Here is a 25,908-nt window from a genome sequence, read left to right as displayed (position 1 = left end):
GCTATCGTGGGCACCTCTTGACCAGGCAGACGCCCAGCGGCCGCGGACTTCCTACAAGGTCCTTCCAGACCGCGCCTACTCCCCCCTTTCCCAGCTCTACCCAAGCCAGAATGCAGAATTTGTTGGGAGGGGAGCGCTAGTCACTGGCCAAGGGAGGGATGGGGTCCAAACTCCCCTCTCCACTTCCCACTTGATCCTACTTGGCCCTTGATCCTAAATCCTGTGGTTCAGATTAGTGCTGACTCATGATGAAAGGTCTTACCAGCCCCATCTTTCCTTCTCCACCGGTAACCATCAGCAGAGAGAGAAGAGTTGGGTAAGTCCTCAGTGAGAACTTGGACTGAAGTTGTCAACTGGCTGTAGGGGTCTCTCTTTCCAGGACTCAGCCTAGTATGGCTACTCAATACTGGCTGCCTGCTGGTGCTTGTCCTGGGCTAGGTGCCCAAAGCTTTTGTGAGCAGACAAGACATGGGGAGGAGCCTGAGCAAGCAGGACAGACAACTGGTGCCTAAAGTTTTTGCCTGGGTTTCCATTGGCTCCAAGTGTCCTCTTGGACGTGCGGGCTGTCTCACCCAGACTCTTGTCTAAGATCCACATCTGACCTGGGGGAGGCTCTGAGGGAGGAGATCAAGGCAGTCAGGGAAGAGACTTGACTTGCCAGACTCTGGGAAAGTGGAGTGCCAATCCATCTGGACCTTACTGAGTGTGCCTAAAAGGTGTGGGAGGAGTCAAATTGAAGGACTTGACTAGAAAAAACCGAGAGAGATAGGGCAGTTTCTCTCCTTTCTACTTAGCCCTTCAGTCGTCAGGAGGGGAGGCTGCTATCCAGGAAAGCCGAAGGCCAGGAGCCGCTGTGGAAAATGAGCTTGGAGGAACACAGGTCCCCACCTCCCTGACCCTTCCCAGTCCCAGGGTAGTGTGAGCTACCACCCTAGTGTGCATGGGAAGGGCTCCTGACTTTACCCTCTTCCCTGAAATGTTTCTGGGAGCTGACACTTTATCGGACTGAGGGACAGTGGGAGACTGAGGACCCAGAACTGGCTTTGTTGCCTCCTCTGGAGTCGGGTCCTTAGGTCCAATCTCCTCCCCACCAACCTTTTGGGGACTCACTCCACCGCTTCTATTTGAGGCTCCCCTTCACTATTTATAGTCATGCCCACTAACTACATCAGCCTGAGTCTGGCTTCTTCTGCAGATACCAATGGTGCCACCGACCCCCATACCTTGATGCGATTCCTGTTGAGAAAGGGTTAAGAGGAAACTTTGGCTTTGGCTGCCAGCCCTTCCCTTGGCTAGTGATTTAGTTCTCACTTTGGTGTTTGCAAAGATGCAGAGACATATCTCTAGGCCCTTAGCACCCTTCCACTTAGAGGAAGTCCCCCAAGTCTTCTGTCTCAGACCCTCCCCTTTCTGAGATCACCCTTACTGCAGGGGCTGCTAGAGAGGGAAGGGGTGCATTGGCAGATGCTAAAGCCAAACAAGCTTTGTTCTGCTTGGAAAGACTGGAGGGCGCTCATCCAACATCTGCCTGGTCTTTGACGTAAGCATGCCCTTCACAGCATCCTCAGCATCCTTCTCTGTGTCCTGGGGTAGGTGTGGGGGCGTGGAGTAGAAGAGAGAGAGCTTTTGTGCTCTCCAACCCTTCAGGACAGTTTTAGGAAATTGGTTCACACAGCCTCCTCTTTCTCTCTTCTTTGGGCAAGACTGGCTCCCCTCCTGATTCTTCACTTCGAGGTCCCTGTTTCTATTTCCAGGAAGCACCTTCCATCTAGAGACCAGTGAAAGCTCTGGGGCGTGGAATGGCCCTGGAACTGTTTGCTACCTCCCTAGTTTAGCTTTCCCTTCTAGATAAGATTTGATTTGTCTGGAGAGCTTGCTCCCACCCCCCTGCCACCACCCTGAGATGACCCCCCTTTTCCACAGAATCCTCTGTACTCCCATCCCTATCTGCCCTTCAGAGCAAGGTAGGTTCAATCCATCTCCTGAGCACCCTGCCCAGACAGAGGCCTCCAGCATCTCCATGGATCCTAGCAGCGCATTCTCTGTATTTCTCCTGCCTGGTGACCCTCTGCAGTGCCCTCTTACCCATACACGCCCTAAGCTTCTCCCAACTACTCAGCCTTTCGGAAGCTAAATGGTGCCCTTCTTGGAACTGGCCCCCCACATTGCTCCCCAAGTCTTTCCAGTCCTGGGCAGAGAAGTGCTTTGACAAATCTACCCAGGCAGCACAGGTCACCTAAGACCACTGAGAACAGTCCTCTAGGATGTCTTCAGGAATTTTTCAGTCTTGCAAGCAATGACAATGGAGAAAATGGGGAGCCCAGTCCAGCCCACTTTGCCCCTGACTTGCTGAAGGACATTGAACAAAACTGCTCCTCCCTCTGGGCCTGGGAGAGAAACTGGCCTCTGTGGTGGTGTGCAGCCCTAGAAGTGCTAATGTGTGGCTTACTCAGAGGGCATTCACTGGGTGCCCTCTATGTTTAAGGTTAGTTAGTGCCTGTCTATAGCACAGCATAGAATGGGGAGAAGCACACACCTTCGTTATTGTTATTGACATCTGCTTCGGGTTTTTTCCACATTTATTTATTATATGTGTGACCATACACCTGCATATGTGTGGGCATGTCCATGCCACAACTTGCATCTGGAATTCAGAAGACAACCTATGGGGAGTTGATTCTTTCCTTTCACCATGTGAATCTGAGATACTTAACTGGGGTCATTAGGCTTCACAGCAAGTGCCCTAACTTGCTGACCTGTCTCCCTGGCCTCCATGTGATTGGTTTTGAGACAGATTTCATGGAGCTCAGATTAGCCTTGAACTCCAAGCAGTCTTCTTGCCTCAGCTGAGTACTGGAATTACAGACTTGGACCATTGTGCATGGCTGAACACATGCCTTTGACATAAGACAGAAGAATTCCATTGTAACAGAACATTAGTTACCCATGCACACTTTCAAACTCCCTCACTTTTAGCCATCCAGCCACCCTTACCTATCTAACCACATACCTGTCTATTCAGTCATCCATTCACCTACCCACACACTTATCCATTCATCCATCGATCCTCCTCTCCACCCTCCTACTTATTCATTTCCTATCTATTCCCTTATCCTCCCATCTTCCCACCTATCTACCCTTTGTCTGAGGCTAGTCTTGAGGCTATCTGGATATGTGTTATATCCTGTCTCCAAAGACACATATGCATTTGCATGCACGCACATACACACACACACACACACACACACACACACACACACACACACGATTTCTCTCTCTCATTGTCATTCTCACTGTCAACAGCTCTTGGCTGGCTTAGGGCTAGGGAGAGAGATGGAAGCTGGGATCAGGTCTTTAGGGGAGGCTGTGTATCTAGGTATGTAGTATAGGAGTTGAGTGGAGAGCCTGCCCAGCATAGTCCTCTGTTGTGTAGTCCTTGGCCAAGATGACCTCTAGAAGTCTGGGTGAGCTAGTAAATGGCACCTCCTTCACTCCCTTTGGAGTCTTCCGCTGTCTCCAGGATCCCGAGGTGAGGTTGATGCTCCCAGCTGGTCTCTCAGGAGAGACGCTGTCACTCACCTTCTTCAAATGCAGGTGCTCATGTACGCTGAGGGTAGAAAGAGTACCCAGCCCGCTTGAGACAACCATCAGCTTTTTCCAGTCCTTGGTTTTATTGACTCCTAGGGGCTGCCAGGGCTATAAATAGATGTTCTTGAGCTAAAAATATCCTTGCTAGAGGCAGACGATGCTGCTAGCTTTCAGCTTCTTTGAGGGCTGAGGATGCAGAATTCAAGATCCGCTGGAAGAGAGGTTAGCCACATCCTCTCCCCTCCTCTCCTGATTTTTCCTCCTCTATCTTCTGACCCCCCCCACACACACACCGCTACTCATATGAGTGGCCAATGTCACTGCCTGCCTGAAAGCACAAAGGGTCCCTTGAACAGGATGAACCTGGAGAATGCTGTCTTAGCCAGGGGCAGGGATGAGGACTAAGATCCTCCAAGAAGCCCACTTAGGAATTTCCACAGGGCATCTAGGGTAGTCCACACAGAGACTGTTAAGATGAGAACCACATGTTGAGGTGGCCCAGAAAAGCCAGATCTGGAAGTCTGTCCTATGGAATGGTACATGGATGTCCACGGCCACATGACTTGTAATGACATATAGCAGGTTAGCCTGGACCCTGGCCGGTCTGCACTGGTGTAGGGGCAGTCTGTCCAGAGAGAGGAACCCTGTGTCTGAAGACAAGGATGGGCTCACATCAGACACTCTAGTATGCTTCCATTTATTTGTTTGTTTATTATTTATTTATTACAAAAACAAACTTTAAAAAAAAAATTGGAGATGTCAGAAATCATCCAATCCAAAGATCTGTGGTGGGGATGAGAGCAAAATAAAGGGGGAAAGGAGCAGGGAAGAGACTCCTGGTCTCAGGCAGGGTGATTAAAAAGATGACTGTTGAGAAGCTCATGACCCAAGATCTGCACCTTATCCCCTTTACCCTTCCCTACCACAGGAGTGATGAGGAAACGGATGAAGCAGAGGGGGCTACAGTCGTGGCCAAGGGCACATCCTCTGGGAGATCAAAAAAGGTGGGCTTCACTAGGAGTCAGTTATCAGGTTACTGGGGGGGGTCTCAAATATATGGAATTCATCATGAATCTATGTGTTGTTCTTGCACAAAGACCATGCTGATCTCCATCCTGTTCCAGTTTTAGTATGTGTGTTGCAGAAGTCAGCACCATCAGCATGCTTTTGGTGCTCATGTCACGTAAAAGAATTCCTTGTAAACCCTGTGTCTGTTGAAAAGACCATGGTGGGGTATGTGTATGGGAAAAGGCAAGGAGTGAGCTGTTTACAGTAGGATTGTCTTGGGAGGGGAGTTGACAAGTGAATTGGGCTCTGTGTGTGCACATGCATATGCAGTTTACATGTGTATGTGCACAGAGATCAACCTCAGGTGCCATTCAACTTGCGTTTTGAGACATAAACAAGTTGGCCTGGGGCACCAAGTAGGCTAGGCTTGGCCAGGGAGCACCAAGATCCTTCTGTTTGCCTCCCACTACTGGGATTACAAGTGCATGCCAGTGTACCTGGCTTCTGGTGATCCAACTCAGGTACGCATACTTGCCCAGCAAACACTGTACTGACTGAAGCATCTCCCCAGCCTGCAAACTGATATTTAAAGTTACCTAGTTTTCAGTCATAAAAAAAGCAGATAATAAAATGGGTAGTTTACATCCTAGGAGTTCATTCCAGGTCCTATGCCCCTCCTCTATACCTGGTCTACCAAGGATAAGCCTCAGATTCTCCCCTCTGCCCACTTTGCAGGCACAACCTACCAGGCCCTTGACTCCTGGAACCTCCAGACTGCCACAGCCCCCAGTGTCCAACCTCTCCCACAACCAGCCCTAAGAAAGAGGCAGCAGAGGCCTGGGGAAAACATCGTTCTTATGATTTATTACAACACATTGTTTCAAATACAAAAGGAGGGATGGGAAAGTGCGGCCTCATGGGGAAAGGTCCCAAGGGGGAAGCTGGCACCCTGGTCCTTGGGCAAGGGACCAGCTACCTCTCCTATACTGGACTTTCCAGAAAACAACAGGAGGGGCCAGGTGCATTCTGGGTCATTCCAGTGCCAGGCAGTGACCAGGTATGAGGGGTAAGAGAGCAAGAGAGGCTCAGGAGGACCCTATATCCTCCACATGTTGGACAGTGGGTGAAGAGCCACCAGGGAAGGCCTATGCTCCACCTCTCTCCACCCTGTATCAGAGCAGGCAGCTGGGACCTTATCCTCCATCTTGTCTGCTCACTTTAGGGTGACCAGGGCCATGAGTGAGAACAGAGACAGACTGAGGCTAATGGGCCCCATGTGTTCAGGATAGATGCCATATCTCCACAGAGAGAGGGGAGGGACCAGACCCAAGGGGGATCTTCAGGGTCCGACTGGTGGCCACATACTACTATCTCCTGGACAGCAGTAGGGTGAGGGCAAGGAGGGGGAAGCCAGTGCATCCTCCACACCCAGGGTCACCTTAGAAATTCAATGACAGACAGGAGGGAAATTTACATAATTAATAATAATAATAATTAACCAATAATAATAATAAATACTTAAACCTCTAATCCATAGATTGCAAATACAACAATATCTTATTTTCTCAGGGATCAGGACGGGTGGGGTCAAGAGAACTGCAACAGGACTTTTGCTTAAGGAGAATGACAGGAACACAGGGTAGTGGTCAAAAGAACAAACAGAAGGACACAGCAAGGGAGGTGGGGTAGAAAGGTGCCATCCTAGGTCTTTCTCCAGGACTCTGTCCTGCCCCAGCTGCCTATTACCGAGCCCCTGGCTTCTTCCTCGAAGGATAGCCCCACTTACACACTTGAGGAGCTCTTAGGGCAAGAGCCCTTATTCTGCCTCAAACCTTTGGGTCCCAAATGGTCCAAGAGGATATTCAGCAAGGGTGGTTGGTACTTTTCTCCTGTCCTTGCTTCTAGATTGGCTCTGAGCCAAAAAAGAAAAAGAGAAAAGAAAAAGAAAAAAAGCCACCTTTGGTGGAGGCTAGAATCTCATCTTGAAGACAGTGGGAAAGTACCCTGGGAAGGGAGCACACAGGGGACTCTCTCCTGAGAAGCCCCTGTGGGGATGGGGTAGTCACCAAGGACTTCCCCAGCATCTCTGTGTCTAGATGGGGTATTTCTCTGCTTGGAGAGAGTTCTCCCAAAGCTGAGGATTCCCACTTCCTGGAAACTCATGTGCTTGGTAGGTGCTTGACTCCATCTGTAAGGAGGCCTGCTCCAGAGGCCCCTCAACCTGCAGGTGCACCTGAATTCCAAGTCCTTCCAGGGGCAGGAAGAACCTAGAAGGAGAGCGTGAATCTACCCCCATTTATACTGGACCCAGAACTCCCCTCTGACCAGCAGAGCTAGCCCCTGCCAGCCCCAGTTAGTCTAGCTGCCCCTGCCTGCAGCATTGGGCACTACCCCAGTCCATGCTGGGGAGTCTAACTGGGCTTCCCAATGGGCAAGAGCATCTGCAAAGGAAAGAGAGACTCCTCCTCTGAATGGCCTCCTGGGCCCTTTTGAGGAACTGGATCTCACTCTTGCAGGAGTGTGAGCTCTTTTGTCTACTCCATCCTTGCCTTGGGGGCTACCTCATCTGGCTCTCAGGAACCCCCCCCCACACCTCTTGGCCAAGTCTCCCTGAAAACTCTGGTCCATTGGGCCCAGTGCCCACCAAGACCTGCCAAGGAACATCCCTGGGGTAATGGACAGGCAGAGAGGGTACCCCTATGCCACTAAGACTTGGCAACTTGAGGTGTGTGTGTGGGGGGCTGCTAGTGGGGCCTTCTGCAGGGACACTAGGGTCTCCCCCTCCCCTTACCTATCTATGGCTTTGCTACAGAGCCCAAGACATGAAAGACAGGAGAGGAGAGACCAGGAGAGGAAGGAAAGGAAAGGCAAGGGGTCTGCGGCTCAGTTTGTGGCAAATAAGGGTTATCTTTCTCCTTTTCCCCCTTTTCTTATGTAAAAAGTGCAGGAAAGCTGGGCAGCTCTTTGCAAGGTCAGTACTATTTCCAGAGGGGAGGTGGGGAAGGAGGGGCCCAGGCCTGTCAATCCAGTTTGGGATTGAAGGTGGCCTCATATTGCTTAGAAACCTGTTTCAGTTTAAATATCAGACAGTAAAAACAGAGCTTGAGGACTGCCCCGCACAGTTGCCAGATCACTAGCTTAAATAAATAAAAAATTGAAATATTTACTTCTTGATAAAAATTGCAGTAAAACCATTTACCTTTCTGTGTGTTATATATAATATATATTTATACCTGGCCTAGCTGGAGCGGGGGCTCAGGGACTCTTGAAGGGTCACGATACTTCGATGACCTCCACACTACCCGAGAAGCTGGCTTGCTTGCCTAGAGCTGCCAGCTCTTCGCCGCGTGCCCGCCCCTCCACCATGCCCTCTTCGAACTCCATCTGGCAGCTGCGCCTCTTGAACTGTGTATCTGAAGCAGGCTCCTCAGGCCAGCCGGTCCGCACGTCCCGGGGTTCAGCCCGCAGCACCTCCCGCCTCCGCAGGTCGCTGCTGCTACTGCTGCTGCCGCCACCCGGTCCAGGTGCACCAGCACTCGCCCTGCCAAAGGCAGAGAACACGGCGCCCGGGCCCTGAGCGCCCTCCGGGCTGAAGCACCAGGGTCCGTCCGGCGACGGTGTGCCGGGGGAGTCCAGTGGCGGCACCCAGCCCCCGGGGCCAGCCGGCTGGCCAGGGCCGGGTAGTCCGGGTGCCGACAGGGCCGAGAGGCCATGCCGCGGAGTCTGCCGGGCCGTGTCTCCAAAGTTCAGGCCCAGGCCATGAGCCGGGGAGCGGGCCGGAGAACTGGCTGGGGGCCGTCGCCGGCGGGGTCGTGGACGCCCCTCTGGAGCAGAGTCTGGGCTGTCTGGACTGGGCGAGGGCAGACCCAGTGTCCCCCCAGATGGGCTGTCCAGCTTGCAGAGCTTTGGAGCTTCGCCGGGGTCCGGTGGGCCGGGAAAGTCAGGCCTCCTGCTGGGTGCATAGGCTGACTTGATGTCCAGGGAGAAGGAGCGCTTCAGGCGGTTGGTGTCCTGGAGGCGGTCAGAGGAGAGGTGCAGGCCACGCAGGCCCTGCTGCAGTGCGCTGGTGGCTGGAGCTGTGCTGGGGATCAGAACATCCCCTCCAGCACTTGGGCTGGCCTCCTTGGCTGCAGCGGCTGCCTCGCTCCCAGTGGCAGCGCTCTCTGAGGTAGATGGTGGCAGCCGGGGCAGTGGGATGCCTGCTGCCGGGCCCATGAGGGGCTCAGGGGTCCCCAAGTGAGGTCCATCACTCTGCAAGGCAGCCAGCAGCTTCAGACTCCTCTCGTACTCCAGCAACTGGCCCAGGAAGTTGAAGTTGGGAGAGATGGAGGGGCGCCGATCCTTTACAAACCTGGACAAGCAAGAGAAATTTGTCAGAACAGGCTTGTGCTGATTTTCCCCCTGTGCCTTGAGGTACCCAAGTTTTGTGTTGGGTTCTGGTTTTCCCTCCCTGCCAGGGCAGTAGTGGGTGGAGAGAGGAAGGGGGGGGGGCAACACTGTTAGCCATTGGTTGTGGAGTTCCAGGTCCCTAAGACATGGGAGGGGAAGAGTACCTGTATGCGTCGTCCGAGGACATGCCCATGGTTTTCATGATGTAGGCGATGGCGATGGTGGCAGAGCGAGAGATGCCAGCCAGACAGTGAACAATGACTTGGCAGCTGGACAGCTTGGCTTTATCTGGGGGCAGGTGGATAGTGGAGGACCAGGTGAGGACTGAGATTGCACTATTCCTCCCTGCCCAAGGTTGGCCCCTACCCTCCCTATGGCAGACGGTGTGGGTGACTTCCCAGAGCGGGGTGTCCCCAGGGGTAATCCTCCCCTCTGCCCACTCTTCCCTCGAGCCAGCCTCCCCGTCTCCCCTCCCCTCACCAATGAACTCAATGGACTTGTCCAGCCAAGGCAGCAGCTTTTCACAGTAGTTGTCGTTGATGGGGATGCGCATGAAACGGCTCTCACAGATGAAGTCCGGCTTAGGGCAGGAGTTGCTGGCATTGAGGACATAGCTTATTCCATTTTGGGTCATCAGATCCTGGAGGGATAGGAAGATGGGTCAGAATGGGGTAGCAAAGAAAAGCAAAGCCCCTAGAGGAGGAGCTGAGAGTCTCAGTCTCTCTCTTCCCTCCCTCCCTCCCTCCCTTCTTCCCTCCCTCCCTCCCTCCCTCTCCCTCCCCCTCCCTCCCTCTTTCTGCAGAATAGAAGGACTCTAAAGTCTTGTGATGCTCCTGAGCCTTAGATTTTGTTCAGGATCTTGCTATATGGGAAAGACTGGCCCCAGGAACCCCTTCTCATCCCAACCATTGATTGAGCCCACTGATCGGTATTGGAAGGATGGCTTCTGCAAGCCACATCTACAGACTGCTCCTAGGAATTTTATGGTTGCCTGGGCAGTGCCTTCATCCTTTCCCCTCCTCGCCATTTTTAAAACATGGGATTCTTTCAGAGCTGGCCAGTGGCCCAGTGACAGAAGCAGTTTGGCATGTAGGCTTCCAGCGCCCCACCACAGAGGAGTCCGGGAGCCTGCTCTTCCACCTAGCCTCACTGGGTTCCTCCCTGGGCAATGCTGTGGTCCAGTGTGTTGGGGCTCTGGGTCCTCCTGTGGTCCCACCCCATACTCATCTATCACCTGCTCTTCCCTTCACACTACCTTAGGACCCAATTCCAGATCCCGCCTCTTTACACCACCAGTGGTGCTCCCCCCCCCCCGCCCCCGTGCACTCACCTTGTTCAAGACATCTTTCTGAGAGCCCAGGTAGAGGTGAGGCAGGATACGGGTCAGGCCCACACTGGGCACAGGCAGGCAGGGCTGAGAGAGGCTCATGGATGGTAGGGTGGCAGGTTTTCCTTCACAGAGGCCTGGGAAGCAGGAGGAAAAGGTGGCAAAGCCCCCTGTGGGAGGAGACACAGAAGGCTTTTAAGGAGGCTGGCCAGCCAGGGCAGGAGAGTTCCTCTGGGCTTAGCCACACACTGTGGACCCCAAGCCCAGCCCGCTTCTGGCCTAGCACCTGCACTCTTGCTGGCAGGCTACTTGTCCTTCTCTGCAGCACTGGGGGCTGTGCTGCTGCCCATTTAGAGCAGGCACCTACGCCCACATTCCTCCTCAGGCTAATTAGGGACCGGCTCAGGGGCATGGCTTTGATGCCCATAAATGTGGGGTTAAGGTGGCCTGTCAGTACAGCACTTGGAAGCCAGGCAAGGGACAGCTCAGACCTTATCAGGGGTCTCTTATTCCCCAGGTGTGGCAAGGCAAGTTCTTTCCCAACCCTTGTACATCACTGGCCTGGGGCCAGGCTGGCACTTAGCCTCTCTCAATGCTGATGCAATCCCTCCCTGACTCCAGTTGGCTGGAAGCCATAGGCCTGGACTCTAGTGCCAGGCCTGGGAGGAAAGGGCTTCTGAGGTGGGGCCTCTTTGGGCATGACATCACCCACTGGAATTGCCATAGCCCACAGGGCATTTGTGGTTCAGCCATGGCTCCAGTCTACCCAGCAGGAGATGACAGAGAAACAGGGAAGCCTGCACCCAGGGAACAAACAGCTTGCTCCCTGTTGCCACTGTTTAGATACACCCAAGATCGAGACTCTGGGCTAGGGAAGGAAACCCCCCACCATTTTGAGATACCCAAGACGGCTCCTCTGGTACATCTGACTGAGTGACCTCAGGCAAGGCATGCCTCTGGCCTCAGTTTCCTTATTTTGCCTGCCATACAGCATTGTTAACAGACTCAGAAAAACACAATTATAATGAGGTAAAAATAAACCCAGCCACATCTAACCTGGCTGGGGTTCATCCAAAAACCAGCTCTTAACATGGTGAGGTGAGCTCAGCAGAATGGGACTTCCTATACTCCATGATGCCAAGTTCTGACAAGCAAGTGAGCTCAGTTTCTGGTCTCAATCACACCATCCGAGCACAGGATGCCTGGGCTAAGACCCAATGTGTCTCATGGGAGGAAGTGAAGATAGTGTTCTGGGGTGCGTGTGTACACGTACATACACACACACACACACACACACACATACACAGACAGACAGACACACACACACCCTGCTTTTCCCAGTCTTGAAAGAGGCAGGTGCTAGGACCTGGATAATCTCTAAGAACAGGGAAGCTTCTACCTTTGCCTTCACACTGGCCCAGCTCATAGACAGTATGCACAACCCCTCAACCAGTACATCTGATGTATTGCTCCCTACCTCCTCAATGAAATCTTATCTTTGGTGGCCTTAGAGGAGAAGGTGGTACTAGCAGCAATGCTGCAGCTTACATTCCAAGGGGAGGCTGAGCTGGGCACCGTGACCACTCACGGTCGGCCCTAGAGGGATGGTGCCTCTGCACAGCCCCTTCCATAGATTACAGCCCCTTTTGTCTTCTCGTTACTTGGCCAGAAGCCTGGGTCTTAGTCTTTCCTCCACAGCCTGTCCAGAGGAGGAATTCTACCAGAGACCCCTGTCCACCCTACCCACAGGAGGGAGGTTCAAATGTTTTTGCCAAGTATAGTAACCCCAGCCTTCTCAGAACCTTAGAAAGTTCCCAGGCTGGGCTGAGGCCCTTACACGCCCTTCCAGATTCCTTTTATGGACTCTATCCCCCTCAAGGCCTGAGGCTTAAGGTATTTGGGGGGCTCTCCCAGGCTATGTGAGTGGCTGGAAATGGGGGTGCCAAGGTTGAATGAGTGCATCTCAGCTATTAGTAAGTCTCTGGGAGGCCTAGAAAATGCTCTGACCATCCCTGAAGCTCTTTCTCCTATAGAACATTCCCATACACAGCCTCTACCCCCTGAACTTGGGAGGCCAGAGACAGTGCCATTATCATGCCTGATGTTTACAGGGAGACACATATAAAAACATGCATTTCTTTGTGCAATGGACTTGGCACGGTCCAGCCTACAGATGGTCAGGTTTGCTCTGGTCTGATTACAGCCATCTCTACCCAACAGAGTCTCGGACATGTCAGCATCTCCAGGCTTCAGAGCCTGTTTGTTTCATAGCTGTGACATCACTGGCTCACATTCCACAATGATAGTACAATGACAGGTCACACCAGCTTCTAGCTAAGGGTCTGCCTGCTGTTTAAAAAGCTAAAGCCCCTTCCTCCCTCCCCCTTTCTCTAACGATGCACACTGTGATGGTTAATTGCTAACTCGACAGAATATAGAATCACTCAGGAGAGGCTTCTCTGGCAAGCTTGTAGGGAGTTATCTTGATTATGTTCATTAATGTGGGAAGAGCCATCTTAGTTATGAACATAGCCATTCCCTGGGCAGAGGATCCAGGATGGTACAAAACACAAAAAGTGAGTTGAGCTGCAGCCTACCCACATCTGCAGTTCTGTTCCCGATTGTGGATGTGATGTGATCAGCTACTTCAGGCTCCTGCAGTCTTAATTTCCCCACCATGATGGCTATACCCATACCGGGGAGCCAGATAAACCCTTCCTCCCTGAAGTTACATTTGATTAGATTAACACAGCAGCACAAAGAACTAAAGCATACTGAGACCTAGGTTAAAACTCTTCCCTAATAAACTCTAACTTTACTTGTGGAAAAAAGGGACTAAGTTCATTACCCTCTGTGGTGGTGTGAATAAAAATGGCTTACAGGCCCACAGGGAGTGGAACTATTAGGAGGTGTGGCCTTGTTGTTGGAGGAAGTGTGTCACTGAGGGCAGGCTTTGAGGTTTCAGATGCTCAAGGCATGCCCACTGTCTCACTCTTCCTGCTGCCTGCAGATCCAGATGTAGAACCTCTCCAGCACCATGTCTGCCTGTGTACTACTCTGCTTCCTGCCGCATTTCCTGCCATGATGATAATGGACTAAACCTCTGAACTATAAGCCAGCCCCAATAAAATATTTTCCTTTATAAGAGTTGCTGTGGGGGCTAAAGAGATGGCTCAGAGGTTAAGAGCATTGCCTGCTCTTCCAAAGGTCCTGAGTTCAATTCCCAGCAACCACATGGTGGTTCATAACCATCTGTAATGGGGTTTGGTGCCCTCTTCTGGCCTGCAGGAATACACAGACAGAATATTGTATACATAATAAATAATTTTTTTTTTGGTTTTTCGAGACAGGGTTTCTCTGTGGCTTTGGAGCCTGTCCTGGAACTAGCTCTCTAGACCAGGCTGGTCTCGAACTCACAGAGATCCGCCTATCTCTGCCTCCCAAGTGCTGGGATTAAAGGCGTGCGCCACCATCGCCCGGCATTTTTTTTTTTTTTAAAAAGAGTTGCTGTGGTCATGGTGTGTCTTCACTGCAATAGAAACTCTAACTAGCCAGGTGACCTTTAATCCCAGTACTTGGGTGATGGAGGAAGGTCATTGGTTAAATAAAAAGAAACTGCTTGGCCCTCATTGGTTAGAAGATAGGTGGGAGGAGTAAACAGAACAGAAAGCTGGGAGGAAGAGGAAGTGAGCTCAGACTCCACAGCTCTCCTCTCGGGAGCAGACGCCTCAGAGAGACGCCATGCTCCCAGCTCCCAGGCAGACGCACGCGATGAAGCTCCGACCCAGGATGGACATAGGCTAGAATCTTCCCAGTAAGCGCACCTAGGGGCGCTACACAGATGATTAGAAATGGGCTAAATTAATATGTGAGAATTAGCCTAGAAGAGGCTAGATAGAAATGGGCCAAGCAGTGATTAAATGAATACAGTTTGTGTGTTGTTATTTCGGCATAAGCTAGCATGGAAGCAGCCGGGGTGCTGGGGACGCAGCCCCGCCGCTCCTAATTCAACACTTGGGAGGCAGAGGTAGGTGGATCTCTGTGAGTTCCAGGACAGCCTGGTCTACAGAATGAGTTCCAGGACATCAGGGATACACGGAGAAACCCTGTGTCCAAAAAAAAAAAAAATACAAAACAAAAAGAAACCCTAAGGCACATCCCCCTAGAAAATACCACTGTGAGGGCACCGCTTGGGTTCTCAGTACCCTCTCCTGATTGCCTTCACTGGCCATCTTCCTGAGCTTCCTGTGAGCACCAGCCACAGGGTGATGTTTAAAGAAGGCCTGGTCTCTGTTGTATTTGGCCAGGGGGCCAAAGAGCTATTTGTGTGCTGTGAAATCACCCCAGCCCCTGCTCGGAAGTCTGCTTCTGATTCTACGCTAACTCAGCAGGGGCCAGGCCGATGTGTTGCCACTCTGAGTCTGTCTCACACTGCCTTGACCAGGAACTCCACCCCCCCAGTAAACTTGGCAAGGCAGACATCTAGAACTGCAGAGGGGGCTGGATAGAGCACAACCAGGTCCAGATGAATCCTTTGGGAGGATCCCAGCCCAGGACTTCTCCTGCCTCCAAAATTGTCCTTGCCCCTTGCCCTTGGCCCAAGAGACAGAACCTGCTAGATTTTGAGCTGTCCTGCTAGGGCCAGGAAGGGCGCTGCTCTGGAGCCCTTCACATTTTCAGAAGAACCTCATGCTTCCGTTCATGACTAGGGTGGTGAGTTAGATACAGGAGGTATTCCTGTAGGCCTAGTGAGCTTATAAAAAGGTCCAAACTCCTCTTCCTCCCAAACTAAGCCCAGAAGGCTAGAACTATGGTACAGCTATGTGGCTCCTGGTTCCAGGAATTCTCAAATGCACAATAAATTATGACTCCTACTCAGACAGGCTCATCATCTGCACCAATCCCAGAGTGAGGTGCATGTGGCTGATACCTGAGGCTCACGGTACGTAGACACACAGCTATCCTTTGACCATACTGGCCCAGAGCATGATGCTACATAACTCAGATCCAAATAGACAACTCACCCTACCCATGATACTGAGCCTCCAAACCACTCGAAGCCCCTCAGGTTGGATTCATCTACCTAGTAGTCTGGCTAAAGCTGTCCAGATCCTCTCAGCTCTCCCTCTCCAGTTGGGCTAGATGTCATGGTGCTCATGGGATTTCGAGGCCATTGAACTGGTCTGGCTACCTACCCACTTATTCCACTCCATATGCAGCGGGTGGGTGTGGAGGACACTCCATCAGCTCTGTGCTATGCAGAGGCCACCAGCATGGGCAGAGGGCATCAGCAAAGGGCCTAGATTCCAGCCGGCCGGAGTAGGCATCCTTGAACAAGCCCACTCCAGCAGCTATTTAGGAATCTAGGCTGCCTCTCGGGGAGGTAGAATCTACAAAAGCCCTTTCAGCCGCGGCCTGAGGGTGAGTGTGTCTAAGCACATGGTTGAGAGTAGGAGTATGAGACATGAGTCAGCGGGTGTGTGTGACTCTGAGTAGGGACTGGAGGCCAGCTGGCCAGACTGCTTTTGGAGCACAGGTAGTCCAGAGAGACACTCTGCTGATCCCTTAAGTAGCAGCCACGATGGAGTAGTGAGATGACCTGTGGCCAGCTGGTACCTTGTCTGAGTAAGGTCCCTGCTATGTGACCAGTTCTGGGATAGACTGAAGTTTTCAGGAGGTAAAGCCTTCACTTCCTCTCCTTGAGATAGAAACCGGTTGTAGCCTGGATCCCCGGCTCCCTCTCTACCAAAAGCATGGTTTTGGGGGAGCTCCTGCTTGTCTACCTCTTCTGCTATTGCAGGCAGAGGTGGGTTTTGAGAAATCTAGAGGCTTTAGGCTCCTCCTACTGTCCCAGTAATTCTGCTTCTCCTCTGACACTTCTAGTCCTAGAGAAGTGCATGGGGAGGGGTGTTTGGAAGAGGAGGTATATCCCACAGCCCTGGCCCATTCCCGAAGTTCACCTGTGAGGATGGCCACACTGTCGAAGCAGCCGTCCAGCTTGCTGAGCAGGATGGACAGGAAACTGTCTGCTGCCAGCACACTGGCATCTCGTGTACTCTGGTCATACACTACCACATCCTGTGGTTCTGTGGCATCCACCTAGGGGACCATAAGGGCAGAAGTTAGGCCATTTGTAAGATCAAGGTGCCAGAGGACAGGAGGCAGGGGCTGCTGCCATTCTCCTTCTCACTCCCGTGGCTAGGCAGAAAAACAAAACAAAACAAAACAAAACAAAAAAAAACCCATGGCTCCACCATCAGGCTTTGCACCAGACAGGACTAGGGATTGGGGGTGGCTCCAGTTCTGGGCAGCCATGCCCCTCATGGATAAAAGTACCAGAACTTGAAATGTTAAAGAATACAGGTAGGAAAAAAAAAAAAAATAAAAAAAAAAAAATAAAAAAAAAAAGAATACAGGTAGGTATAACGGGGACCCAGAGAGCACATACACAGAGCCTGGGCTGGCTCCTAGGCTTCCTAGAAGACCAGTATCTCTCTTTTCTTTTTTGCTGCCCCCCAGCCCCTGATGGAGAAACTAAGGCTGTAACAGGACTCCCCTCCCAAATATCACCAGGTCAGGAGGCAGAAACTAGGAGCTGGGGTTCTTCCTCTCTCCCCACTATGGAGGCCTTAGGGCCAGATGTTGAGGGACCTTTTGCTCAGACAGGCTGATGTCCCTGCCTCCCAAGCACACTCAGCCTTTAAGCCAGCTGAGCTGTCAACCCCAGGCCGGATGATGTCATCAGCAGCCAATAGGATTACACTCTGGCTGAAGTCCTCGCTGGGGGTGATTAATCACTGGATTCCCTTCATTGGCACCACAGGGAGCCAGCTCTGACCTTGGAGTGGGGGACTTCCGACAAGCGGCACCCCACCTGGGTTCTCTCACTTCATAGCTTGGATGCGGGCAGTTTGGAGACTGGAAACCCTCCCAAAGCCTTGGTTCCATTGGCAGGCAATCTAACCCAAAGGAGGTGGGAGCAGTTGGTAGCTGGTGCTATCCCAGGCCACACACACTCCTGGATAGGTTAGTCCCTCTCCAGCTGATGCACTGGATAGACCTGGGGAGAAATTGGTCCCTTCCTCTGTGGAAGGAAGTTCCTTCTTGGGGGTCGCAGAGAGCATTCTGGGTCACTGAAGACTCTGAGAGGTGGCAGGAGGAATGGGGAAGCTGGTGAAATGGTCTGCCTAGTATAATCCCCTTAGTTACTCCCTCCTGGCCTCACTACAGTCAGAGTGGCCAGACCCAGCTGTCCCTGTCCTCAGAAAGCACCAGCCGACTGCACCTACGCTGGTCTACCCTCTGTGCAATCCCACTTCCCGTATCCATTCAGCAATTCTTCCCTCTTACCCTGCCTTGAAGATGGGTAGACAAAGGGGCTCCTCCCCCACTTCTAGAGGAAGGTCTCACTAAAGGCTACAGCACTCTCAGCTGTGACCCCCAAGAAACCCAGTTTGGAATTAGGGGACAGAGAAGGGGATGAGCTTCATCAGAGGACTCTTGGGTACCAGGTCGAGGAGCTCCAGTTTCCTTCAGAGGTGACAAGTGCGTGCTTGTTCAGGAATGGTCAGCCCCAGGGATTATGGATGCAATGGTGGGACACAGGTACCTGGCTGCGTGTCGAGGGCTGGATGAGCTCAGCAATGGTCACTTTTCCCTGCTGAAGGCGCCGCTTCACTAGCTTGGAACAGCAGATATTCACAGAGCTCAGCACATGGCAGCTGTTGTATTCCACGAAGGACCGACTGTCGATGACCAGAGGGCCCCCAGGCCCGCCACGCAGCAGGCTGGCCAGTTTCTTGGCATCCATCACCTTCCTCGGGAGCCGATCCCCAGCCATGGTGGGGTGGTAGGCAGTGGGGAGGGTGACCCCTGAAGCGAGGAGGGCGTGGCCTTGCAGCGTTCTGGGTACCCTAGTACATGGCGCTGGACCTGAGGGAAAGGTGATTGGTCAGCAGATGGCAGGATCTGAGTAGCTACAACTGACCCCTAAGCGGCTTCTCTGTTTGGCAGCTGGCATGTCCTTTGGGCCCTTCCTTCTGGATGGATGAATGAACACCTTACCCAGTAGGGTGAGTGCATAGAAGAGACCCTGACTACCCCCTACTTCTGATGTAAGGCTGAGGACAAATAAGGACCCCAAAGGAGGATTCTTATTGTGGGCACTGGTGTGCAGCTATCTAGAACCTCTGTCCTATCGGTCTCTGCATTTTCTTCTTCTCAGAACCCTAGGGTACAAAGCTTGTCTCTCTGCTCTTTTTCCAGCTGGGGATTCTCCAATCTTGCCCACTTTCTTGACACAGTGCTGCATGGCCAATTCCTTGACTCCATCTCCAGGAAAGGTTCTTTAAGCTCATCATCTGGATGCTGGTATATAGGAGGGCAGGACCAACCCCCACACCCCATTCACGGGCTCCTGGAGGCTGAAGGCCAGGTGCTTGGGAGCTTCTGTTGTGTGCTGAGGTTGGTGCATTCTACCCATTGCACAAAGGGATGGGGGCTGTCAGCTCTAAGATGAAGATTGGGTATACAGGATGCTTGGAACTGCTGGGCCTCCTGTCTGACCCTAGAGGTTCTTGGGCTGGGGAATGTGTGAAGGAACTGGAGATAGATGGCATCAAGGGACCTAGAAGCCCTGTCAAGCAGACTTGACGACCCTCATCTGTCAGGTGCTGTCTCCCCTGCAGCCCCCACCACACATGCAGTGTCAGGACAATGAGTTTGCCTTAAAATGGGAAAATTTGAGGCTTGAGGCAGTGGGAAGTGAAAGAGTACCTCCCCCATCTAGCCTCACACATGTAGTGGGGTAGGAAAGAACTTAGCTCTTTAGACTTGAGCCCTCACCTGGCATGGCCCATTCCCAATCCTCCCCTGCAGCCAGGGATTCTGGGGTGAAGTGTCCTCTGGCTTTCCTGGGGCCCTGTGGAAAGCCTAGATAGAGCTGCCATGCTGATGCAAGGGCACAACTTCCAGGACCTGGGCAGTACACAGTCAATAGGAGCGTTGGGGTACTAATCCCTGATATCCCCGCCCCCTCTGCAAGCCTTCATTGGGGAGCCAGGCCTGGACCAGTCACACAGAGGAAGCTCCACAGAAAATAAACTACTTGTGTAAATGGTCCTCTGTCTGATGAAAGAAGTCTGATTTAACGCCTATTTTAGCTGTTTGGGGACATTTCCTTGAGCTCTAACCAGAATCTTGCATAAGGGAACAACAGGCTAATGGTTAGGACCCGGGTCAGAGGAAGGAGCAAGCCCTCCTACTAGCAGGGCTGGACAATAAGTCTGAAAACCCAGGTCTTTGAGAGAACCATAGTGCAAGATGCTGGGGCACAGAGGGCCTTTGCTGTTCCCTTGGCTCTGCCCCACAGTAGTTTCCGCGTCCTCCCAGGTGAGTGGGACGGGTTAAATGCATCAAGAGAAGCATAGAGGGACTAGTCCGGGGAGCTAGAAAAGATGCAGCCCTAGCCTCTGCAACAGCCCTTGAACTACCCTGAGGGAAGCTACGCTGGGGGTGCACCCTCTGAAGACCCTCATCACAGCACCTCTAAGGAGCTGCGGCTGAGGATGGCAGGGAAGGGAAGCCTGAGAGCCTGAGAGGGAAGGGCAGGGGAGATCTGGTTGGTGGAGGGTGGGATGGGGGCAGCTTTGTTTAGGCTTGTTACCTGTCCCTTCCTCTGCCTCCCAGGGAATCCTAAGAACCGGAGCTGAGCCCCATTAACCATTACAGTATTGTTATTTGCAGCGGAGGGGGACTCATTAGCAAGTTAGCACCTCCGATGTTACCATGGCAACAGCAGAGGTGCCAGGCAACGGCAGCTCCTACTGCAGCAGCCACTAAGCAGGCTGCTCCGCAGATCAGGCAGGTCTCCCTCTTCTACGCTCCCACTCCTCCATGGCAGGTGCCCAGTAGTCCCGACCTATCACTTAAGGACAGCAACAGAGCCCCTTATTCCAACCCTGTCCTACTTGTCTCCAATTCCCAGGACCCAGCCCCACACTGCAGTTCTCGAGCTCCCTGTTCCTCTGAGACCGTCGGTATACTGCACTGCGAAGATTTGGATGAACCCCCTCACACAGGTGCTGGTCTTCAGTAGCACTTCCTGACAGCATCTCTTTGTACCCTCACCCTTGGCTTCCTCAGTTTTGGGCATCAGGCCTAGAATTTACCGGGGCTAGAAACAGAGATACAGGGGTCAATTCTGAGAAGGTCAGCAGGGCACAGATAGACCAGGCAAAATCTGAGCAAAGCATATGCTCTCAAGTACTCCCTGCCCAGTCCTTCCCAGGGAGAACAGCTATCGGTCTGCTCTTCCAGAGCCTTGAATGGGGTTGTGGGTGGTCAAGGACCCTCTAAGCAGAGGTTGTAGATCTTCATCAAAGGATTTTGAGCCAGGAGGCAAGCATTCCTAAGTCCAAAGTCAGGAGGAGGAAGCCTCTCCTAGGCATGCTTAACCAATGACCACGCCCCTCAGGGAAGTCTCAGACAGCCCCCATTGCTGCAGGCCAGGTCCACAGCCCAGCCCTTGTGGCACAGTTTCCTGGGCACAGGAACACATCCCTTTGCACACTGGCAGATGCATGCCATAGTGACAATCCATCTTGTCCCTGAGTGCAATTATACATGTGTCAATGTATCCATCTGCACATACATACGGCATTACAGTCTCCTGGAGAGCAAGACTGAAGTATACAGTTGCACATGCATCCTTGTCTTCTGTATACCAAAGCTCCTGGTGCCCATATACCAAGCGCCAGTCATTCACACTGGGGTTTCCACACAGCATGTTCCAGTTCCTGAGTCCTTATGTGACCAACCAAAGCTCAAGTCCCCTGGGTGGCATCCATACCAAGCTACTTCTTTCTCAGTGCCTAGTAACAAGGAATTCCCTCCTTCTAGAGATGGTTGCCAGGACCATCAGCCTTTGTAAGACTGGGTCCCTCCCACAGTGGTCTAGCCTGAGCATCCTTGCCCACAGTCAGGCAGCTCTCATGAAAGAGTCAGCAATTAGGGGCCCAAGATACTAATATGCCAGCTCACTGTCACACAGGGCACTTCTGGAGCCTGGCAGAGACCATCTCCGGTGAGAGGGAGGGTGTCAAATGCTCCTGCATGGCAACTGAGCCCATGGCTCCTCTAGCCAGGCTCCCCTGCACCAGGGGGCAGAAACATTGTCTCAAGCAAATGGCCAGGCCAAGAAGAGACAGCCTGAGAGAGCTGTGGTCCTGAGAGTTCCAGCCAGAGTTCTTTGGCTCACAATGGTTGTTAGGACCACAACATAACTATTTCTTCTGTTGTGGGCTCAACTTCTGTCCCTGTTTTCGCTATGAGCTGCATATCTGAGTCACTCCAGATCCACAGATGTACCCCACCGAAACACCTGTCCATTTGAAACTTCTGGGCTGGGACATCAGCCCAAGAAGAGAGATGCTGCCAGGAGCCTTAGACACATTGCCTTGAAGCATCTTCCTGTATCTATATTGAGTCCCTGGAGGTAGCCTCAAGTCTCCCCAAGGGCACAGGGCAAGAGAGAAAGAGAACCTGCCCAGCAACTCTCCTGAGGTCCCTAAGCTGACTTCAGCAGTCAGACATAAAGATGAACCTACAGCTCCTGGTCACATGATCTGCTCATCTGTAGCAGGTGCTTGTTAACCAAGGAGTGGATGCACAGGGACTCTGACCTCCTCGAGCAGAGCCTGGCATCCTAGGCTACACTCACCTACCCAGCTACCCTGGGGGGCAAGCAAGTGTGAGGATGGGTCTACAGGTCACGGAATTTCCATTCTGAATCCACTCCCACAGTGAAAGAATCTATGGCCCTGGTCTGAAGCACCCCCACTCCCACTCCAAGCTGCACAACAGAGCATTGCAGATGCCACACTGATCCCCCACCCCCATCACTGCATCACCAGAGCTTCCATCTCTCTGCTGCAGAACGCAGCACCCCCTGTCAACAAGGAGTCAAAGGCAAATTTACCCAAGAGGTTGGATTTAGTGGAATCTGGGCCTGTCTTTACCCCTCCACCTGCAAGGATTGCCCCACAGGTACCCGTGGCGGCTGACTGGCCGCTCCCTCCCACGGTGGGCAGATAGGACAGGGAGACAGGCTGCAGGAGGCGGCTGTACGGGGCCCCTCCCCCAGCATCGCGCTTGCTGCCTCTGCGTCGGGTAAGGATGTTCTTTATCCGCAGAGGCCAATGGAGCATCCCGAAGTGGGGGTGACCTGACAGCTATCAGAGAGCCGGAGAGGGGGGTCCTAGGGTCTCCCCTCCAGACACGGAGCCTACCACAGGCCGGAGCCGACCTTCTGGCGTTGGAGGTTTCGCATCTCGCCGGCCTCAGGCTGCTGCCGGGGACGACCTTCTCCTATTCTGGCCGCCAGCGGGGGCGCCTTGCAGAGGCTCTCAGCGATCTGTGCTGGATCTCAGCCCTCCCCCACGAATCCCTAGGTCTCTAATGTACGTCTCTCCAAATAAGAAGGAATGCGCGGAGAAAGACAGCTCAGGACGGACGGACGCGGATTCGCAGCGCGCGCCGTGCGCAGGGCAGAGTCGTCTATCCTTTCTTCGATGCTCCAAAGAGCCTACTGCAGGGCGCTCACCCGCTGAACCTCCCGCACTCCCCGGGCCCAGCTCCGAACCGAACCGGTGCCCGCGCCCGGCTCACCTGGCTCTCTCTTGCCGTGGGGGTGCCCCCGACGTCGGTGCCGCGCTCAGGGCACCCGTTCTGTCAGGCCACCCATGGGCCCGTCGGGGGCCCGCACAGCCGGGGCAAGGGCCGGAGAGGCGCGCGGGGCGCGTCGCCGCCGCCGCCGTCGTCGTCGCCGCCACCGCGGGGAGCGCTCGCTCGGGACGGAGCGCGCGCACTGCGGTCGGGCACGCGCGCTCACAGCGCGCATCCCAGCCCGCGGCTCGGCGGGCGCGGCTGGCGGCTCCGGCCGGGCTCAGCGTCCGGCGTCCCGCGTCCCGCGTCCGGGTGGGGCGGGGGTCCGCGGAGCCGGCTGGGCCACCGCGGGAGCCGCGAGTGACAGGCCCGGGGCGGAGGGCGGGGCTGCCGGTGGGGGATGAGGTCATGCCGAGCGAAAAAGCCCCTGACGTCACCTGCAGCCAATCAGAGTGGGCCGCTCGGGGGCAGGTGACGTCAGCGGAGCGGGCCTTGGGTGCGGAGCCCTGGCGGCAGCCGTGGGTCTTTCTGCCACCGCCCTCGGTCCCCTGCACCCCGCGCTCCTCGGGCACCGGTTCTTAAAGGGGCCACGCATGCCGCGGCTACCACCTCCAGGAAGCCTTCCCAGCCCAGGGCTCCTGGTGGCTCCAAGAACCCTCAGCCTTGCACCACTCTGATCTGTGCCTACTGTCCCTGTGTGCGAGGGACTTCCCCTCCCGGACCTCCTAGACCGGAGCTGTCGTTGGTTTCTTTCCTTCCCCTAGCCTTTGTTCACGCGGGGACGCTCTCCAAGAATGCGCCTCCCTAGCCCCGGTGCGGCCCGGGCACGCGCTCAGGGAGAGCCGCGCCCGCAAATCGCCCTACCTGCGGCGTCCGCGTTTGTCCTCTCCACGACCCCTGGAGGTGGGAGCCCAGCTCTCCACCTTGCGGAATAAGCTCCGAGGCGATGTGGTCTGCCTCAGGTCACTCATCCCGAGAACACGGGGATGGGGGTTGGGGGCGGTGCTCCAGACCCACCGATGCTCCCCTGGCGGCGCTGCCCCCTACCTATGACATTCTGTCTTTGACGCTTCCAGTGAAAAGCCAGCTGGAAACAGTCCTCTGCTCCCACCCCGACATCTCGAGACCCTGCCCACTGGGGACTGTCGACCTCATCCCACTGTGTGAGCACAATCACGTGAGCACTCAGAACAAAACACGGGTAATTACAACTAGGGCAGAAATACACAGGGGTCAGGCAGATCTGAAAGAAAGGGGAGTCTTGGGCCACCCTGGTCCACCTGCAAGCAGGAACCACTTGCATCCTTAGTTTTCCCTCTCCCCATGATCTCATTATACAACCTAAGTTGGCCCAAAACTCTATATTGCATCCCAGGCTGGTTTCAGCCTTCCCAGTGCTGAGATTACAAGCACCTACCACGATGCTTCAGACATTTCAAAAGAGTGCCCCTATCTTGGCTGCTGGATGAATGAATAGTGAGGTGACCAGATAACATGAATGCCCCGTTGGGGGAGCGGGGATGGTTCTGAACTTCCCCTTGGAATACAGTCTCTAAGTGAAAGAAAGAGCTTGGGAGAAGGCTGGTTGAATGAAAGGTCCCAGAAAGGGAAGCAGATACAAAGGAACTCTCTTATGCTAGTGTGGGTTCTGTGAAGAATACCACAAACAGCAGTGGGTGCTGGGCAAGCTCTGCGGGGAGCTTCTCCTATCCCCTGCTGCATCCTGCTTGGCTTTGGCTCACCATGGGTGTTTAAAAGCAGCTTGCAGAAATCTCCCTGTGTAGCCCAAGGCGAGTCTGGGAGTCTAGCCTGGGATTAATACAGGTTGGAGGGAAGAGGTGTCTCTGGCTCAGAAATAGCACAAAATAAACAAACAACTTGGGAGTGCTGCCAGGAAGGAAGCATAAGGGGCCCCAGGGATGCTTGGGGTTGGCACTGGGTTCAGATCTTTCTCTCCCTGCCTCAGGCTGGGCTCTGAATAGAGGCCTCAGACTGCTGGAGATAACCCTTGAAGGTGAAGTTGGCCAACTCCACTGCGCTTACTCAGGTCAGTGCTGATGTGGGGATTGCAAATGTGCTGGCTTTCTGCCCACCTTGAGCCCAAGGAATGGGGAGGTGGGGATCTGGGAAGGGGGAGCAACTCAGGCTGAGACCTGGACAGGTCCAGGTGGCAAGTGGGACATGTAGGTTCCTGAGGAGACAGCAGCAGACCTGAAAGAGCTTGGGGTTTGCAGGTGTGGGGCTGATAGATGAGCTGTCAGTCTCCTGGTGTGTGTGTGTGTGTGTGTGTAGATTTATTAAGGAGCAGATTCTTGCCAGGTTAGAGCAACAGGGTACAGGTGACCTGGAGGTCCTTCTGGAAACCCCAGGTGGGTGGTGTGGCCAGCAGCCTGTCCCCACCCTTCTGAGACTAGTCACAATATTATAAATGATATAATCAGGTTGCAAAAAATTCAAAGTATTTCAAGTAAGTTTAAAGTTTTGTGTTGGGACACACTTATGGTCATGTTGGGGCACATACAATTTGTGGCTGGGCTTGCTAGGCTCTGCCATACAAATGGCGCTAGTTATGGACCTTTTCAGCACGACCTGCTCTGCAAACCTACTCCTCCTCCGTGGGGTGCTGGGTTCTCCCTGCGCATCTTATTCTCTCACATCCCCAATAGTGTGAGGCGGTCTTTTGGCGTGCTGGTCACTAGAGTATATATTCACAAACTGAGTGGGGATTAGAAGTGTCTGGAACAGGCAAAGCATTCTCAGGGTGCTGCTATCCTTTCTGCTGGATCCAGTAGTGACCTCTGTGCCAAGGGAGGACAAGATCCAACCTCCGGCGGCCCTGTGGACACTGGAGACTGCAGGTGAGCACACCCTACCGGCGCTGGCCTGATGACACCTTCTGGAGTTCCTTGTGTTGATAGGACCCTCCCTCCAAG

At 53.6% G+C, this 25,908-nt stretch overlaps 1 protein-coding gene across 3 annotated transcripts; it reads right to left on the bottom strand.

Annotated features, from left to right (window-relative positions):
* Window positions 1–5,443: 5,443 nt before the first annotated feature.
* Window positions 5,444–24,000, bottom strand: Dusp8 (dual specificity phosphatase 8). 3 transcript variants are annotated; one of them, XM_041666557.1, is made up of 7 exons: window positions 23,840–24,000; window positions 17,922–18,244; window positions 16,273–16,411; window positions 10,316–10,482; window positions 9,466–9,625; window positions 9,150–9,273; window positions 5,444–8,947 (listed from the first exon to the last, which is right to left on the bottom strand). In XM_041666557.1, exons 2-7 carry the CDS (start codon window positions 18,150–18,152, stop codon window positions 7,870–7,872), a joined length of 1,899 nt encoding a protein of 632 aa, XP_041522491.1. In that variant the 5' UTR covers window positions 18,153–18,244; window positions 23,840–24,000; the 3' UTR covers window positions 5,444–7,869. The 3 variants fall into 3 exon arrangements, with proteins under 3 accessions (XP_041522491.1, XP_041522489.1, XP_041522490.1); XM_041666555.1 differs by lacking the exon at window positions 23,840–24,000 and adding an exon at window positions 22,979–23,324; XM_041666556.1 differs by lacking the exon at window positions 23,840–24,000 and adding an exon at window positions 22,600–22,923.
* Between the last annotated feature and the right edge of the window lie 1,908 nt (window positions 24,001–25,908).

The sequence above is a fragment of the Microtus oregoni genome, unplaced genomic scaffold, assembly GCF_018167655.1.
Source record: "Microtus oregoni isolate MIOR12 unplaced genomic scaffold, Mior012 000016F_ref0000370, whole genome shotgun sequence".
Lineage (NCBI taxonomy): Eukaryota > Metazoa > Chordata > Mammalia > Rodentia > Cricetidae > Microtus > Microtus oregoni.
This window is presented reverse-complemented; position numbering and strand designations above follow the sequence as displayed.